This window comes from Triticum urartu, chromosome 5A (assembly GCF_056163025.1).
Source record: "Triticum urartu cultivar PI428250 chromosome 5A, HENAU_Tu73, whole genome shotgun sequence".
NCBI lineage: Eukaryota > Viridiplantae > Streptophyta > Magnoliopsida > Poales > Poaceae > Triticum > Triticum urartu.
This window is the reverse complement of record NC_141877.1, coordinates 469730292-469747581: the sequence shown is the minus strand read 5'-3', so window position 1 is coordinate 469747581 and position 17290 is coordinate 469730292. Positions and strand designations below refer to the sequence as shown.

Genomic DNA, 17290 nt, shown 5'->3' with positions numbered 1-17290 from the left:
TTTATGGTTGGATGCACAAAATCTTGATGCAAAAGAACATCACTTATATTGCCGCTTGTGATAAAGACCTTTATTATGCAATATGTCGCTTTTATTTCTTCCATATCACAAGTTTGTGTAAAGCTTATTTTCTTCACACTAATAGATCATACATATTTAGAGAGCAATTTTTATTGCTTGCACCGATGACAACTTACTTGAAGGATCTTACTCAATCCATAGGTAGGTATGGTGGACTCTCATGGCAAAACTGGGTTTAGGGATGTTTGGAAGAACAAGTAGCATCTCTACTTGGTGCAAAGAATTTGGGTAGCATGAGAGGGCAAGGCAAGCTCAACATGTTGGATGATCCATGACAATATAACTTCTATTCGGATATAAGAAAACATAACCTATTATGTTGTCTTCCTTGTCCAACATCAACTTTTTAGCATGTCATATTTTAATGAGTGCTCACAGTTACAAAAGATGTCCAAGATAGTATATTTATATGTGAGGCCTCTCTTTCTTTATTACTTCCTATTAATTGCAACAATGACCAAAACTATGTTTGTCAACTCTCAACAAATTTTATTCATCATGCTCTTTATATGTGAAGTCATTACTCTCCATAAGATCAATATATGATCTTTTTATTTATTTTTATTCTTTCTTTTATTTAATTCCCTCAAGATCATGGCAAGAAAGCAAAGCCCCCAACTCAAAACTAATCTTTATTATATATATGTCACAGACTCGATTACATAGATAGAGATCGAAACAAAACTCAAAGCTAGATCATGCTAAAAAACTTTATTCTACTAGATCAAGATATAACCAAAAGAGTCAAACTAAGAAAAACGATAAAGATAAAGATGTGATGATGATACGATACCAGGGCAACTCCCCCAAGCTTGGAAGTTGCCAAGGGGAGTGCCCATACCCATGTAATTATGTCTCTTTCTTCGGAGGTGGTGATGTGATATTCTTGGCGATGATGCCCCTTAGGATGCAATTCTCTTCCCCGAGCTTATTTATTTGCTGCTTAAGATCCATTACTTCCTTGCGAAGCTTGCCCGTGATAGCTAGAGCTCCATTCACCCATGGATGTTTCATGGTTGCGAGAGAAAAGGCAACACTCTTTTTCATATTTTCATAAGAGAGAAATCTAGCATTGGGAGGAATGGCCGAATTTGGTATTGTTGAGCTCTAAAGTTCCTCCAGCATGAATCCGGTTTGAAGTCGAGAGGTAACTTCTTGATCCTCCTCCATGGCATCCACCCTTTTCAAGTCAGCCTCCATCTCTTCCTCCGTTGATTGCCCGAAGTGGTCAGCTTCGCTGTAAGATGTTGGGCCTGGGTTCGGGTGAGATACCCGACTCTCCGACCGACTCTTGCGAAGACATCTTGCTCCAAATCTGATGTAGAAACAACTCAAAACAAAAACCGAAGGTTTTGTCGTGGTACTGTGGTCAAAACTTTCGGGAGAATATATAATGAATTTTTACCGACCAAAAGAAGTATCATGCAAGAAAACAGAGTCCGGGGGCACATGAGGTGGCCACAAGGACGGGGGGCGTGCCCGGGGGGTAGGGCGCGCCCTCCACCCTTGTGGTGGCCTCGTGTCTCTCTCAGACTACTTTTAATTTTCCTAATTTTTTAAATATTCCAAAACAGAGAAAAATTGCTACTGGAAACGTTTTGGAGTCAGTTTACTTACCGTACATACCTATTCCTTTTCGGAGTCTAAAACGTTCTAGAAAGTGTCCCTTATGTACTCCGCCGGTGTTACGTATTAATAATATTGGTCTCAACATTTATGGGAGTACCTAAGATATAATGTTTGATTCTTTGAGCGTTTACCACCTTCGGCATTTTTGATTTTTATGGCACCGGAACGATAGACCTCCTCGATAATGTAAGGGCCTTCCCATTTAGAGAAAAGCTTTCCTGCAAAAAAAATTAACGAGAGTTGTATAGCATAACATGATCACCTACATTAAACTCACACTTTTGTATCCTTTTGTCATGCCATCTTTTAACTTTTTCTTTAAACAACTTGGCATTCTCATAGGCTTGGGTTCTCCATTCGTCAAGTGAGCTAATGTCAAATAACCTCTTCTCACCGGCAAGTTTGAAATCATAATTGAGCTCTTTAATAGCCCAATATGCCTTATGTTCTAGTTCAAGAGGTAAGTGACATGCTTTTCCATAAACCATTTTATAGGGAGACGTACCCATAGGATTTTTATAAGCAGTTCTATAAGCCCGTAATGCATCATCAAGTTTCTTAGACCAATTCTTTCTAGATCTATTAACAGTCTTTTGCAAAATTAATTTAATCTCTCTATTACTCAATTCTACTTGACCACTAGACTGAGGATGATAAGGAGATGCAATTCTATGGTTGACATCATATTTAGCAAGCATTTTATGGAAAGCACCATGAATAAAATGTGAACCACCATCAGTCATTAAATACCTAGGGACTCCAAACCTCGAAAAAAATAACTTCTTTAAGCATCTTACTAGAAGTGTTATGATCAGCACTACTAGTTGGAATAGCTTCTACCCACTTAGTAACGTAATCAACAACAACTAAAATATGTGTATACCCATTGGAGGAAGGAAAAGGTCCCATATAATCAAAGCCCCAAACATCAAATGGTTCAATAACAAGTGAATAGTTCATAGGCATTTCCTGACGTCTAGTAATATTACCAATTCTCTGGCATTCATCACAAGACAAGACAAACTTACGGGCATCCTTAAAGAGAGTGGGCCAATAGAAACCGGATTGCAATACCTTATGTGCAGTTCTATCTCCAGCGTGGTGCCCTCCGTTAGCCTCGGAGTGACACTTGCCTAGGATCTGTTCCTGTTCATGCTCGGGTACACAACGTCTAATAACACCATCTACTCCTTCTTTATAAAGGTGTGGGTCATCCCAAAAGTAATGTCTTAAATCATAGGAAAAACCTTTTCTTTTACTGGTATGTGAAACTAGGTGGTATAAATTTAGCAACAATGTAATTAGCATAATCAGCATACCATGGAGCATTACGAGAAGCATTTATGACAGCTAATTGTTCATTAGGAAAGCTATCATTAATAGGCAGTGGGTCATCAAGAACATGTTCTAACCTAGACAAGTTGTCTGCAACAGGGTTCTCAGCTCCCTTTCTATCAATAATATGCAAATCAAACTCTTGTAACAAGAGAACCCATCTAATAAGTCTAGGTTTAGCATCTTTCTTTTCCATAAGATATTTAATAGCAGCATGATCAGTGTGAACAGTTACTTTGGAATCAACAGTATAAGGTCTGAACTTATCACATGCAAATACAATTGCTAAAAATTCTTTTTCAGTGGTACCATAATTTCTCTGCGCACTATCTATAGTTTTACTAGCATACTGAATAACATTTAATTTCTTATCAACTCTTTGTCCTAAAATAGCACCAACAGCATAATCACTAGCATCACACATAATTTCAAAGGGTAGATTCCAATCAAGTGGCTGAACAATAGGTGCAAAATTCAAGCCTTTCTTAAGTATTTCAAATGCTTCTACACAATCATCATCAAAAACAAAAGGAACATCTTTTTGCAACAGATTAGTGAGAGGCCTAGAAATTTTAGAGAAGTCTTTAATAAACCTCCTATAGAAACCAGCATGACCAAGGAAACTTCTTATACCTTTGATATCTTTAGGACACGACAAATTTTCAATAGCATCTACTTTAGCTTTATCAACTTTAATACATCTTTCAGAAATTTTATGCCCCAAGACAATACCTTCATTAACCATAAAGTGGCACTTCTCCCAATTCAAGACAAGATTAGTTTCTTCACATCTCTGCAAAACTCGGTCAAGCTTGCTTAAGCAATCATCAAAAGAAGTTCTGTAAACGGAGAAATCATCCATGAAAACCTCAACAATCTTTTCATAAAAATCAGAGAATATAGCCGTCATACATCTTTGAAAGATAGTAGGTGCATTGCATAAACCAAAAGGCATACGTCCATAAGCAAAGGTACTGAAAGGGCAAGTATAAGTGGTTTTCTCTTGATCATCTTTTGCCACAGGTATTTGAGAGAAACCAGAATAACCATCTAGAAAAAAAAGCGTATGCTTGGATAATCTTTCTAGCATTTGATCAATAAAAGGTAGAGGGTAATGATCTTTTCTAGTAGCTTTATTTAATTTGCGGAAATCAATTACCATTTTATAACCTATAACAATTCTTTGTGGAGTCAATTCATTCTTATCATTAGGAACAACATTAATACCTCCTTTCTTAGGGACACAATGGACAAGACTTACCCATTGACTATCAGCAATAAGATGAATTATACATGCCTCCAAAAATTTTAGTATTTCATTTCTTACCACTTCTTTCATCTTAGGATTTTACCGTCTTTGATGATCACCAGCTGGTTTAGCATCTTTCTCCAATTTTATTTTGTGCTGACATAGAGTGGGACTAATGCCCTTAAGATCATCAAGAGTATATCCAATAGCAGCAGAATGCTTCTTCAGAGTTTTCAATAATTTCTTTTCTTCATGCTCTGAAAGGTTAGCACTAATAATAACAAGATATATCTTCTTTTCATCAAGATAAACATATTTCAGAGTACCAGGTAATTGTTTAAGATCAAACACGGGATCACCCTTCGGTGGAGGAGGATCCCCAAGGATTTCAACAGGAAAATTGTGTTTCAAGATAGGCCCTTGATTAAAGAATACTTCATCTATTTCCCTTCTTTCATTCATAAACATATCATTTTCATGGTCTAGCAAATATTGTTCTAAAGGGTCAGTAGGAGGCACGGCAATAGAAGCAAGACCAATAATTCATCCTTACTAGGCAATTCTTTATCATGGGGTTGTCTACGAAATTTAGAGAAATTAAAATCATGAGACATATCCCCTAAACCAATAGTAACAATATCTTTCTCGCAGTCTATCTTAGCATTAACAGTATTCAAGAAAGATCTACCAAATATAATGGGACAAAAGTCATCTTGTGGAGAAGCAAGAACAAGAAAATCAGTAGGGTATTTTATTTTCTCACACAAGACTTCAACATCTCTAACAATCCCAATTGGTGATATAGTATCTCTACTAGCAAGCTTAATAGTATTATCAATATCTTCTATCTCAGTAGGTGTAATATCATTCATAAGGAATTGCACTCGCACTAGAACCCACATCACATAAGCCATGATAATAATGAACTCCTATTTTAACTGAAACAACAGGCATGCCAACAACAAGTCTATATTTATTTATAGTATCAGGTTTGGCAATTCTAGCAGCTTCATCACAGAAATAAATAACATGCCCATCAATATTATCAACTAAGAGATTTTTAACCATAGCAATACTAGGTTCAACTTTAATTTTCTCAGAGGGTGTAGGTGTTCTAGTATAACTCTTATAAACTATAGTTGAAGCTTTAGCATGATCCTTTATTCTAACAGGAAAAGATGGTTTCTCAATATAAGCAGCAGGAACAATAGGATCAACATTATAAGTAATAGTTTCGTGTTCAACTTTAATAGGTTCTACTACTTTAACTCCAATGGGAGGACGATATTTAAACCACTTCTCCTTAGGAAGATCAACATGAGTAGCAAAAGATTCACAGAAAGAAGCTACTATCCCAGAGTCAAGTCCATATTCAGTGCTAAATCACGAAAAGCATCGGTATCCATAAAAGATTTAACACAATCAAACTTAAGGTTTATACCTGACTCTTTACCTTCGTCGAGTTCCCAATCTTCAGAGTTGCGTTTAATTCTTTCCAATAAATCCCATTTGAATTCAATATCCCTCTTCATATAGGAACCAGTATAGGAAGTTTTGAGCATGGATCGGTCATTATAAGAAAGCCGAGCATAAATTTTTTGAATAATAATTTCTCTTGAGAGCTCATGATTGGGGCATGAATATAACATTGACTTAAGCCTCCCCCAAGCTTGAGCGATACTTTCTCCTTCATGAGGCAAAAAATTATATATATATAATTCCAATCACGATGAACCAGATGCATAGGATAAAACTTCAGATGAAATTCCAATTTCAATCGGTTGTAGTTCCATGATCCAATATCATCACATAGCCTATACCATGTCAATGCCTTTCCCTCAAAGATAAAGGGAAGACCTTCTTCTTGACAACATCCTCAGGCATACCTACAAGCTTAAATAATCCACAAACTTTATCCACATAGATTAGGTGCATATCAGGATGTAATGTTTCATCTTCATCTCCTGCAAAAGGATTAGCTAGCAGTTTCTCTATCATAACTGAAGGAATTTCATAATAAATATTTTCAGTAGGCGCGGTAGGTTGAGGAGCTACTCTTTGCTTTTCTAGTCTAGGTGAAGATACCCCTAACAAGCCCCTCAAAGGATTACTTTCCATAGTAGCAAGTGACAGTAAATTTCAACACACTATATAAATGTCTCCTTACCAAATTTCACTTACCAAAGGCGCTTCACTCCCCGGCAGCAGCCAGAAAAGAGTCTTGATGACCCACAAGTATAGGGGATCTATTGTAGTCCTTTCGATAAGTAAGAGTGTCGAACCCAACGAGGAGCAGAAGGAAATGACAAGTGGTTTTCAGCAAGGTATTTTCTGCAAACACTGAAATTATCGGTAACAGATAGTTTTGTGATAAGATAAATCATAACGGGTAACAAGTAACAAAAGTAAACACAGTGCAGCAAGGTGGACCAATCTTTTTTGTAGCAAAGGACAAGCCTGGACGAACTCTTATATAAAACAAAGCGCTCCCGAGGACACATGGGCATTGTTGTCAAATTAGTTTTCATATGATTCGTGTTCGTTACTTTGATAATTTGATATGTGGGTGGACCGGTGCTTGGGTGCTACCCTTCTTTGGACAAGCCTCCCACTTATGATTAACCCCTCTCGCAAGCATCCGCAACTATGAAAGAAGAATTAAGGTAAACCTAACCATAGCATGAAACATATGGATCCAAAATCAGCCCTTATGAAGCAACACATAAACTAGGGTTTAAGATGCTGTCACTCTAGCAACCCATCATCTACTTATTACTTCCCAATGCCTTCCCCTAAGACCAAATAATGGTGAAGTGTCATGTAGTCGATGTTCACATAACACCACTAGAGGAGAGACCGCATACATCTCATCAAAATATCGAGCGAATACCAAATTCACACGATTACTTATAACAAGACTTCTCCCATGTCCTCAGGAACAAATGTAACTACTCACACAAAGCATATTCATGATCAAGATCAAAGGAGTATTAATTATCATTAAGGATCTTAAAATATAATCTTCCACCGGATAAACCAACTAGCATCAACTACAAGGAGTAATCAACACTACTAGCAACCCGCAGGTACCAATCTGAGGTTTTGAGACAAAGATCGGATACAAAAGATGAACTAGGGTTTGAGAGGAGATGGTGCTGGTGAAGATGTTGATGTATATTGACCCCCTCTTGATGAGAGGATCGTTGGTGATGATGATGGCTTTGATTTCCCCCTCCGGGAGGGATGTTTCCCCGGCAGAACAGCTCCGCCAGAGCCCTAGATTGGTTCTGCCCAGGTTCCGCCTCGAGACGGCGGCTCTTTGTCCCGAAAGCTTCCTTTTGATTTTTTTTTCAGGTCAAAACACACCATATGGCATAAGATGGGCATCGGAGGCCTGCCAGGGGCCCACAAGGACGGGGGCGCGCCTAGGGGTTAGGGCGCGCCCTCCACCCTTGTGGCTGGCTGGTGGCCCCCTCTGGTACTTTCTTTGCACAATATTTTTTATATATTTCAAAAACATGCTTCATGAAGTTTCAGGACTTTTGGAGTTGTGCAGAATAGGTCTCTAATATTTGCTCCTTTTCCAGTCCAGAATTCCAGCTGACGGCATTCTCCTTCTTCATGTAAACCTTATAAAGTAAGAGAGAAAAGGCATAAGTATTATGATATAACATGTAATAGCAGCCCATAATGCAATAAATATCAATATAAAAGTATGATGTAAAATGGACGTATCAGGGCCCGCCGAGTCAACGTCATGCCGCTTCATCGTCCTCATTGCCTCGGTTCCCGCGGGTATCAATGCCAAGGCTGCCGTGCCGGTCAGCCTTCCATTGATGCCTCACGGGCGGCACAGTGAAGGCGCCGCGTCGCGCGTCCCGCCCGCTCCCGCCATGTGGCACCCGGCGGGTAGCTTCTCACCGCGCCGCTTCGGCTATAAAAGCCAGCCTTCCCGCCGGGGACGCCACAGTCGCCACACCTCCTCCTCTCTCGCCTCGTCTCGCCACAGAAGCCACTCTCCCCCTCTTCCCCCGCTGACGAGCAATGGTCGAGCGATACCCAGGCGACGCCGCGGCGGCGAACGGCTTCGGCCAACGCCATCTTCGCGAGGACGAGACGCGCCTCCTCTACGACCGGCGCCCCCAGACATGCAGGTGACGGGCTCGCGGAGCTGAGCGCCGACGGCGTCCCGGTGCCCCCGGTGCCCACCGGGGCTGAACGACGCACCGAGATCGCCCACATACGGTCGTCACTGTCGGAGGCGCGGCAGAACGAGCTAAGGTACGCCGCCGACAGCCACACATTATGGACGATGTACTTCGACCGCCGCCACGCCGACCAGGCTGCCTCCGCAAACGGCGTCATCCCCCACGGCCGCCTCAATGCCGACGGGCGGCGCGAGTGGTGGGGCGTGCCCGGCCGCACCCTCGAAGCCGTCTTCGACCACATCGAGACCGGCAACACGCCGCGCCTCGAGTACCCGGCGCCCCCGTCCTTCTCTCGCCGCCATGGGAGTTCCTGGACGCCGCGGCGAATGGAGGCGGCGACCTCCTTGTCGTTGGGTTCCGGTTTGCTCTCCTTCGGATCGCCGGCGCTTCGCCCCGTCAAGCCAGAGCCGCAGGAGACGGCGCTTGGGCGCCGCACCAGCAGCAGCGCCCTCGTCATCAATGAGGGCGGCCGCTCCTCCCCTCGTTTCCTCCGCCTCGTCCGGGCGAAGACCGAGCCAGGGTTGCTCCCCGTCAAGAAGGAGCACGCGGAGATGGCCGCCACCGACGAGACCGCCGTCAAGTGGGCGAAGGCGGACTACGTCCGCGAGCAGGTGGAGCGCCAGCGCCGGGCCTATGAGGAGATCAAAGCTCGGCACCATGGTCGCGACGAGGGCGGCGTCGTCGTCCTCAATAGCGACGACGAGGAGGACGCACCCGGGCTGTCCAACCCCCCGCGCGTCGGTGACCCTGGTCAGGGGTGCAGCAGGGATGGCGGCGGCTCCGGCGGGACGCAGGGTGACGACGACGAAAACAACTACACCCGGTTCTACAGGCTCCTCGGCATGTAGAAGGCGGGCGGCAGCAGCGGCGTAGGCTAAGCGTAGTAGGCGTAGTTTGTTTTCAGTTTTTTTGTATAAATTTGAATGAAATCGCCGAGTTTGTGCCGTGTTTGTACAAATTTGAATCAAATCGCCGAGTTTGCGCGCCGATTTGGGGGCGACCTGGGGCGGCGACTTGGAACACAATCGCCCCACGCCTAGATTAAATGTCGGTTTGGCCCCAGACAGCGCTTTTTCGGCGTCCTAGGCGTAGTCCTGGCCATCTCTGGCCCGGCCCTAAAATCCATGCCTAGGCCCGATGGGCTTGCCCGTGGGCCGGGCTTGGGCCTGAGTTTTGAGCCCACCAGCAGAGCCTAGACGGGCTTGGGCTTGGCATATTGGCATTTTAAGGAAGAGGCCTGGCCTACGGCCCTAAGCCCTAAGGGCTTTTTGGGGGTTTTTACCAGATGGGCCGGGCTTGGGCTTGAAAAGTAGGCCCAATTGTAGGGTCTGGGAGGGCCTGGGCCTCAGTTTTCTGCCGTGGGCTTTTTAGGCCCGGCCCATGACCAGGTATACCTCGGGGGCCGAACGGGTGGAGATGCTCTTATAAGCCAAGGACCCGAGAAGAGAGAAATCAAACTCATGATGGTAGACCACCACATCCCACGCGGTGGCATATGTCCGTCCTGGCAATTGCTAGTAATTATCATGAAGCTAATCGCAAACAAAATGATAATAGAGAGATGAAGTGGACGAAACCAGACCTCATGTTCATAAAGGTAAATGTTGATGCGGCCTATTTTGCAGATGAAAGTGCAGGAGTTTCGGCAGCTGTAATTAGAGATGATAAAGGGAATTTTTTAGCAGCACAATGCAAGTATATACCTCATGTTGCAGATGCAATGATGGCTGAAGCAACGGCAATGCGTGATGGTCTAGTGTTTGCAAACTCCCTAGGGTTTCCTCGTGTGGAGGCGGAATCAGATTCCTTAAACGTCATAAACTTTTGTGATGGCCAATCTAGATGGTGGGATGCTGCAACAGCAATTTTCGCGGAATGTGTGGATGTTTCTTCTTTAATAGGGAAGGTTGTCTTCAAGCATTGTTTTCGTTCTTTCAATCAAGCGGCGTATGTGCTAGCTAACTTTTCTTATTGTAATAAGACCTCTTTAAACTGGACAGACGAGCCTGCGGGTTGTCTGATCTCTTCGCTTGTGGACAATGTAATGCCTATGTTAAATCAATAAAGCTAGCCATGATGGCCTTCCAAAAAAAGTTTATCCCCAATTCGCTTAGTCCCTTGCGTAGTTATTGTGGAAAATATGAAACCCTAGAATTATGTGTTGTATTGATTTGACCCTTGTGTAGGGTATATATAGAAGTACAAGAGGGGTAGAGACTTGGAGTACAAGACAAGTTACATGTGGTTTAAACTAATTCTATCTCTATCTCCTTATCTCTAACTTAAACCCAATTATATTTCTAACAGTTATCATCCTTCTTCCCCGGTGCATCCCTGGGCCGTCTCTAAATCAAAAATCAAGAGCGAGATCACCAATTCTTACTTCTACCACGATCGGGTCCTGTCAGAACCATCGGCAGGTGTCTCCGGCGGCGGCGGCGCGGCGCCAGAGCTTACCACAAAGGCCAGGACGAATGCGCACATGGGGGTCCGGCGGATGAAGAGCAGCAGCTTCAATTCGTATCCGGAGCTGAGTCTGGGCATCCTACTTATCAATTCCCTGCACCCGATCCATCCTCGCTGTAAGCTGGGGCGAAAGCCTTCTTCAAACCCCCTGTGAAATCCAGTACTAATTCTTTCAAAGCATCACATATCCGCTCGTGTACCGTGTTGAATCAAGCACCCAGTTCTTTCTTCTACGCTTCAGTTCAGTTACTCTTTGCGACACCTGACGATGAGATGAGAATACCACTCAACTGAAATATGAACAATGCATACATGAGTTTCAGCTACTCCCTCTGTTCAGAAATACTTGTTTTTAGATACATTTTCTTTTATCCATTTTGATGACAAGTATTTTCGGACGGAGGGAGTATATCTTAGACCCCCAGTGCTGGCTGAAGACACTTGGTATGTGTTTAAAACAACCAGCAGTACCAAAGTAGACAAATACGTAGGTGATTGTATCGGATTAATGAGCGCAATTACAATAGCCTCCAGTTCATTGTAATAAGTACTTCCAGAAATGCAGTGCAGAATGTTTATGCTCTCGTCTCAGTTGGTTCATTGGCTCCATCAGCATGTTTGTACTGGTCTTGGAATTAGAAGTTTCAGAAATGCAGTGCAGAATCTAATCCCTCCGTCCTATAATGTAAGACATTTTTTTGACACCACACTAGTATCAAAAAACATCTTACATTATGGGACGGAGGAAGTAGTATATAGCTTAATACAGCAGATCAACCAGTGTCTTGGCATCAGAACTTTCAGAAAAAACAGTGTAAGAGTACAGGTCGGTACAGCAAACCAAAACATGTGTGCAGTATAGCAGGTTCAGAGCTTCCATTGTTTCAGTACAGCACAACACATAATTCGCCATAAGAAGATTACCGATGAACAGGCACCCACAATTTTTAACTGATCTCCGTTTGTGTTGATTTCTTTACCTTTTCCCTAGGGATTTATAATATTTGTTTCTAAATACCATAGTTGACCTTAGTTGAGAATTTTCAAATTTGAAAGGGCAACCTATGGACTAAAGCGTGACCTACAAATGAATTTGCATTATCATATACGTACATCTTTCATAAGTCATTGGAACTGAACAGATGGAGGTCCCATAAATAACAAGCTAATCCAATGAAGGATGAATTTATATTTGTCGGCAATAAAATTTGGAAGAACAATGGTACCAGGGCCCTTCGATCTAGCATCAAGATCAGCCACATGCACGGTCATTTGACTAGGTCAAACCTAACTTTATACACGAATTCTACTGAAAAATTGCATGTTTACAACCTAGTACCTAGCATGTCCGTACCGGGAGGCACACCCAGCTTCTGGTAATCTGGCTTAATAAAAGATTGAACTCAAAACAGAGACACATATAAAGAGCAATACAGAGAGATGTCTTTCTCTCTCTTCACAACAAAATTTTCCTTTTATGGGACGAAACATTTCCAAACTCGACGGATCATTTGTCAAAGGGTCTGCTGAGTGTTGACCTGGGTCAATAAAGCTGAATTGCTTGGGGTTTACAAAACTCAAGAAATCAAATACACAAGAGATTATCATAATAAATAAATAAACACATCAAATGACATGGAATTGGTTAAGTTACAGATGAGAGGCGGTTCAACGGGATAAATCTAAAAATATGTAACAGAGGGATGTCTTGGGTGCACCCGTGCGGCGTCCTTGAATGCTGACTCCATAGTATCGTGTATATGTTTCAGATTATTACTGCTTGAAACAGTAGTAATACTCAAGCCAATGTCCGGGAGGCAGGGCAGGCACTCCATGCCAGTTGGTGTGGCGCCTCTCCACTCTTGCCAGTCGAATGCCAGAGCGAGCCTTTGCAGCTTGGGCATAGCTCCTGGCTCGAAGCTCAGGTTCGCGGTGACATCTTCATCGGACCGGAAATCAAAGCACTCTAGAACCGGAAACAACCCCGTGCTTACCACCACCTTGTCATGGGAGACGTCCGACACGTAGAACCTGGCAAAGACGAGGGAGGGAAGCTTTCCAAGAACACGAACCTTGTCACTCGGCAGGTACACGACACGCAGAGAGAGGATCCGGAGGCAGCGTAACTCACCAATCCATTTGGGAACTATACTAAATGATAAACCTTCCAAATGGATTGTCTGGAGGTAGGGTGGAGGATCGGATAATGAGTCCGGCTAGCTGTCATAGCCATCGTATTTATGCCAGCACTCGAGGGAGAGGTGCTTGAGGTTTCGAAGCATTCCAATGGAGGAGAGCAAAGCATCGAAACATTCAATCGTCATGCCTGGGTAGTAAGTGGGCACACGTAACTTCAATTCCTTCAGATTAGTCAGCTCGCTAAGGCCTTTGATTTCCTTGAGGGAACTCTCTGACATGTCCGAACAATGCAGGGTGCGAACTGATTTCATGTTCTGGATCCCTTCAGGAAGCAATGTGCACTCTGGAAGTATCAAATGAAACAAGTTGGCCAAGCAAGTGATATCCGATGGGAACCTTTGTATGGGCCGGCAATGTAACTCAAGAGTTTCCAAAATGCACAAGCCCTTGAATTTCTGCAGGGAGCGCTACTTCTGCGGACAGAGCTGAAACCTTCAAATACCTTAGTAGAAACAAATGGCCAGTTGCCCTGAGGTCGATTGTCGTTTTCCAGTTAAACGGAAACTCAAAAGCAAGCACCCGTAGATACTTAAATTGTGGAAGAGGAAGCATGTACTTGGACTCTCCAAACTGTGTATATGATCGGACTAGTGACATGCTAGTAGCAAGGGCCTTCGACATTGCACCACCAACACTTGATTGGAGAGATAATCGACGAACTTTGTACTCACAACTATTAAATCTTGCCATGTCTTCATGCTTATATGCCACACTGATGAAATTATCCTCTGTACTCTTGCTTAGGATCAAATCAAGCATCATATCATGTATCCTGCATGTAATTACATCCCCATAGCATGTTTTCTCAGGCTGAATCAGACCTCTATTGATAAGCTCAACGAAATAACTCTTGGCAACGTCTTCCAAATCTGCTCCATGCAAATTACAAACAAATCCTTCGGCGATCCATTGTCGAACTAGGTCATCCCTAATGATCAAACGGTCTTCTGGATACATGCCAAGATACAAAAAACATGGTCGGAGATGAATAGGAAGATGTGTGTAGCTAAGGTTTAGTATACCTCTCATCTCTTCCAATGTGGGTTTTGTGGCAAACTTCGCGCCAAGAGAATTGTTTATGCTCTCCCACTCATTTGAAGATCCTGCTTCATGGCAAGCTAATAGGCTAGCTATGGTGATAATTGCAAGTGGCAACCCGCCACACTTCTTGAGAATTTCAACTGGAATTTCTTTGAATTGTACCGAGCAGACATTTTCAGACCCAAATACTCTATTAAAAAATAATCTCCTTGAGTCTTGCTCTCCAAGGGGCTTCATTATGTAAATGCAGGCACGGTCATTGCGACACGCCCTGGCAGCTACATTATCCAATCGTGTGGTTATCATTACTCTACTTCCATTATCATTTTCCGGAAAGGCACAATTAATAATGTTCCATGCCGATTGATCCCACAAGTCATCCAATAAAATGAAGTACCTGTTGCAATTTTTGCACAAGTTATTCATACATTATATTAGGATATGATTATAAGGTATAGAGAAAAGCATGAAAACTAAAATGAAGGAAACAAACATAATAAAGGATGGTGACCATTATCTTTAAAAAATAAGCGGAACATATAGAAATATGGCAAAGTTTGAAATGAAAGGAAAGCTCAGGGTTCTATGTCCATAATTCCCTAATTTTGTTGTCCCAAATTATAATGACTTATATGCTTGCCACATAGAGGTTGATTTATTATAATGCACTATAAGAGTAATAAGACATATAAAAAAAGGCTTTGTGCTTACAATTTTTATCCCAATACTAATCTTTATGAACTAGCACCACTTTTTTTGTAGCGAAACCACCACACTTTGCATTGACCTAACAAAATATCTTCGTCATGACGCATCGGTACAACTGTTTAAAGTTACACACTAAAGCATGACAAAAACTTTTAGATAACCTTTCGGGAAATCACACAACTATCGAGAGAAGAACAGATACCTTTTATATTTGAGGTGTTCTCTAAGCTGGTCAATGAAGTCTTGCAGCTCGTGAGCATGAGAAGACTCCTCCAATCCAAGCTTGAATTGTAGGCCACCAAGAAGGCTTTTCATATCAGGTCTTTGGGAGACCGAAATAAATGCCTTACAGTTATATTGCTCTCCAATCTCATTGTACACTTGTTTGGCAAGTGTAGTTTTACCCACACCTCCGAACCCCACAATAGAAACCACTTTGAGTTTCTTATGTGAATCCGTTAACCAACTGACAAGCTCTTCTTTTGGTCAATCAATACCTACTAGGCATGCCGCATCATTGTAGATCGCCGACATCCGGGGATCCACAACCGCAACACCACGACTCGAATTGATGCAATCATCAATCTTGTATCTCTCACGTCGAGTACTTGCTTCCACCGCAAGAACCTTGAGCTCCTGGATCCTCTTCGCTATCTTATGACGTCTCCCCAGCCTCCTAAGACGCTGAACCATCTTTCTAACAAAGCCTGCCTTTACATGGGTACCTTCAATATCATGCATGAAGTCGTCGATGCAGTTCTCCATATCATAGGACATCTCTCTTATATGATCCCTCCAGTTCTTGGCTGAGGGATCAAGCTTGTCCATAAGCTCCATCTTGTCAAGGAGAGCTTTCATGGCACTGAGCTCGTCCTTGAGGAAGGAGGCATGCCTCCTCACCCCTGTGAGCATCTTGTACTCGTCGCTAAGCAGCATGGTGAGCTTGCCGAGGAGCAGGTCCAACACCCCTGCCATTCCGACGAGCTTGGTGAGCTTTCTGCTTTTATGAGTAAGAGCAAGCAACTCCAACCAAGACGCGGAGGCAAATCGCAGCAGGGCTGCCCCGGAACCAGAGAGAGAGAGGCGGTGGGGGTCAGCGACTCAAGCGGCGGTGCGAACTAGTCGAGAAACTGGACGCCGGAGGAGCGTGCCGCCGTTGCCATGGCCGGAGACTGCCTTCCAGAGCTCCCCGATTCCAGAACTCAAGTGGCGGGGAAGGAGGACGAGGGGAGGGCGCCGTCGTTGACAGGGGAGAGGGTGGAGAAGAGGCTCAGTAGAGAGGGGAGAGTTGCTGCTGATGCTGCTGGGTTTGGACGGAGAGAAGCCGATCAGCTCGGCAGAGGGCAGAGAGAATGGGACGGCCGGAGAGATGCTCAGCTCGACCGAGGACCGGAGAAGCGGATATTTCGTCTGAGAGTGGCCATGATAACGCAGCACGTTAGGCAGCTCGTATGGTGGAGCGAAGAGTCTCGACGGGTAAGCGGTCCGACGACTACGACGATGACCCGAGCTAGTAAAGGCGACAACCGACAAGCAGCACGCGCGTTCCATAAATGAAGCAAGAAAAATTTGAGTCGTCGAAAGTGATACTACGTTGCCTACCCCTTCGCTGAAGTGCTTCCAGAGCACGCATGCGTATGCGTTGGCAAATTTGAAAATGGTGGATTGACGCCTTTGACGAGCACTCATGATTTTTATTGTAGGCACCTCCTACGTGTTATGCGAGGAGAGGGCTTACGTAGGCCGCCCTGAAATTCTTTTTTTTTTTTTGCAATTCAGAGAGCTTTTGTTCAAACCAAAAGCATTCCTAGGACAATTAGCTAATAAACTGGTCACTAGGAAGCTTAAGTTCACATTGAGCGAGCTGAGAAATCACTAAGGGCATCTCTAACACGGATCCTTAAATTGTCTGCATACGTTCGGACCGGGCTGTCCTGACGTGTTGTGTCATCCAACGCGGGTCTGTATCAATCCAGTGAGCGGTCCGGACATACTTTTCCCCCACACCAGAGACAAATTAAGAAGGCTTTTACGGGCGTCTGGACCGCTACCACGCCCGCTCCTACCCATCCTCGCCTATCAAAAAACCCCACCCGACTCTCCCGCGCTTAGACTTTCAATGCATGCCGCTTCCGTGCCGCATCAATGTCGGCCCAGAGCACGCAGCAACCGGCATTGATGTCGCGATGTGACCGGGCGAGAGGGAGGAGCGCTGCTCGCCACCGCCCGTGTCGCCACGAAGGCGCGTGATCGCCTTCGCCGCTACCTCGGCGGCAGTAGCGGCGGCGCCAACTCTTCGTCCTCCTGGAGCGCCCTAACGGCATAGGAGTACGCTGACAGGGAGCGGCGCCGACGGGACAGGCGCAACACGGCG

General features: G+C 44.0%; 1 protein-coding gene and 1 pseudogene across 2 annotated transcripts; one reads left to right on the top strand and one right to left on the bottom strand.

Annotated features, from left to right (window-relative positions):
* Positions 1 to 8019: 8019 nt before the first annotated feature.
* Positions 8020 to 9350, top strand: LOC147972020 (uncharacterized). Its single transcript, XM_087524203.1, has 2 exons — positions 8020 to 8115; positions 8238 to 9350. The coding sequence occupies exons 1-2, from the start codon at positions 8020 to 8022 to the stop codon at positions 9348 to 9350; spliced, it is 1209 nt and encodes a 402-aa protein (XP_087380329.1).
* Positions 9351 to 11083: 1733 nt separating this feature from the next.
* Positions 11084 to 16380, bottom strand: LOC125509822 (disease resistance protein RGA5-like; annotated as a pseudogene). The gene is made up of 2 exons (XR_015602380.1): positions 15119 to 16380; positions 11084 to 14605 (listed from the first exon to the last, which is right to left on the bottom strand). The product of XR_015602380.1 is annotated as a disease resistance protein RGA5-like (transcript).
* Positions 16381 to 17290: the final 910 nt, after the last annotated feature.

What these genes read in the sequence shown, in the direction of transcription:
- LOC147972020 (XM_087524203.1), top strand. Translation starts at nt 8,020, where the DNA reads ATGGACGTATCAGGGCCCGCCGAGTCAACGTCATGCCGCTTCATCGTC. An exon ending in ATGCCAAGGCTGCCGTGCCG is followed by an intron (nt 8,116 to 8,237) that starts GTCAGCCTTCCA and finishes CGGCTATAAAAG; the next exon opens with CCAGCCTTCCCGCCGGGGAC.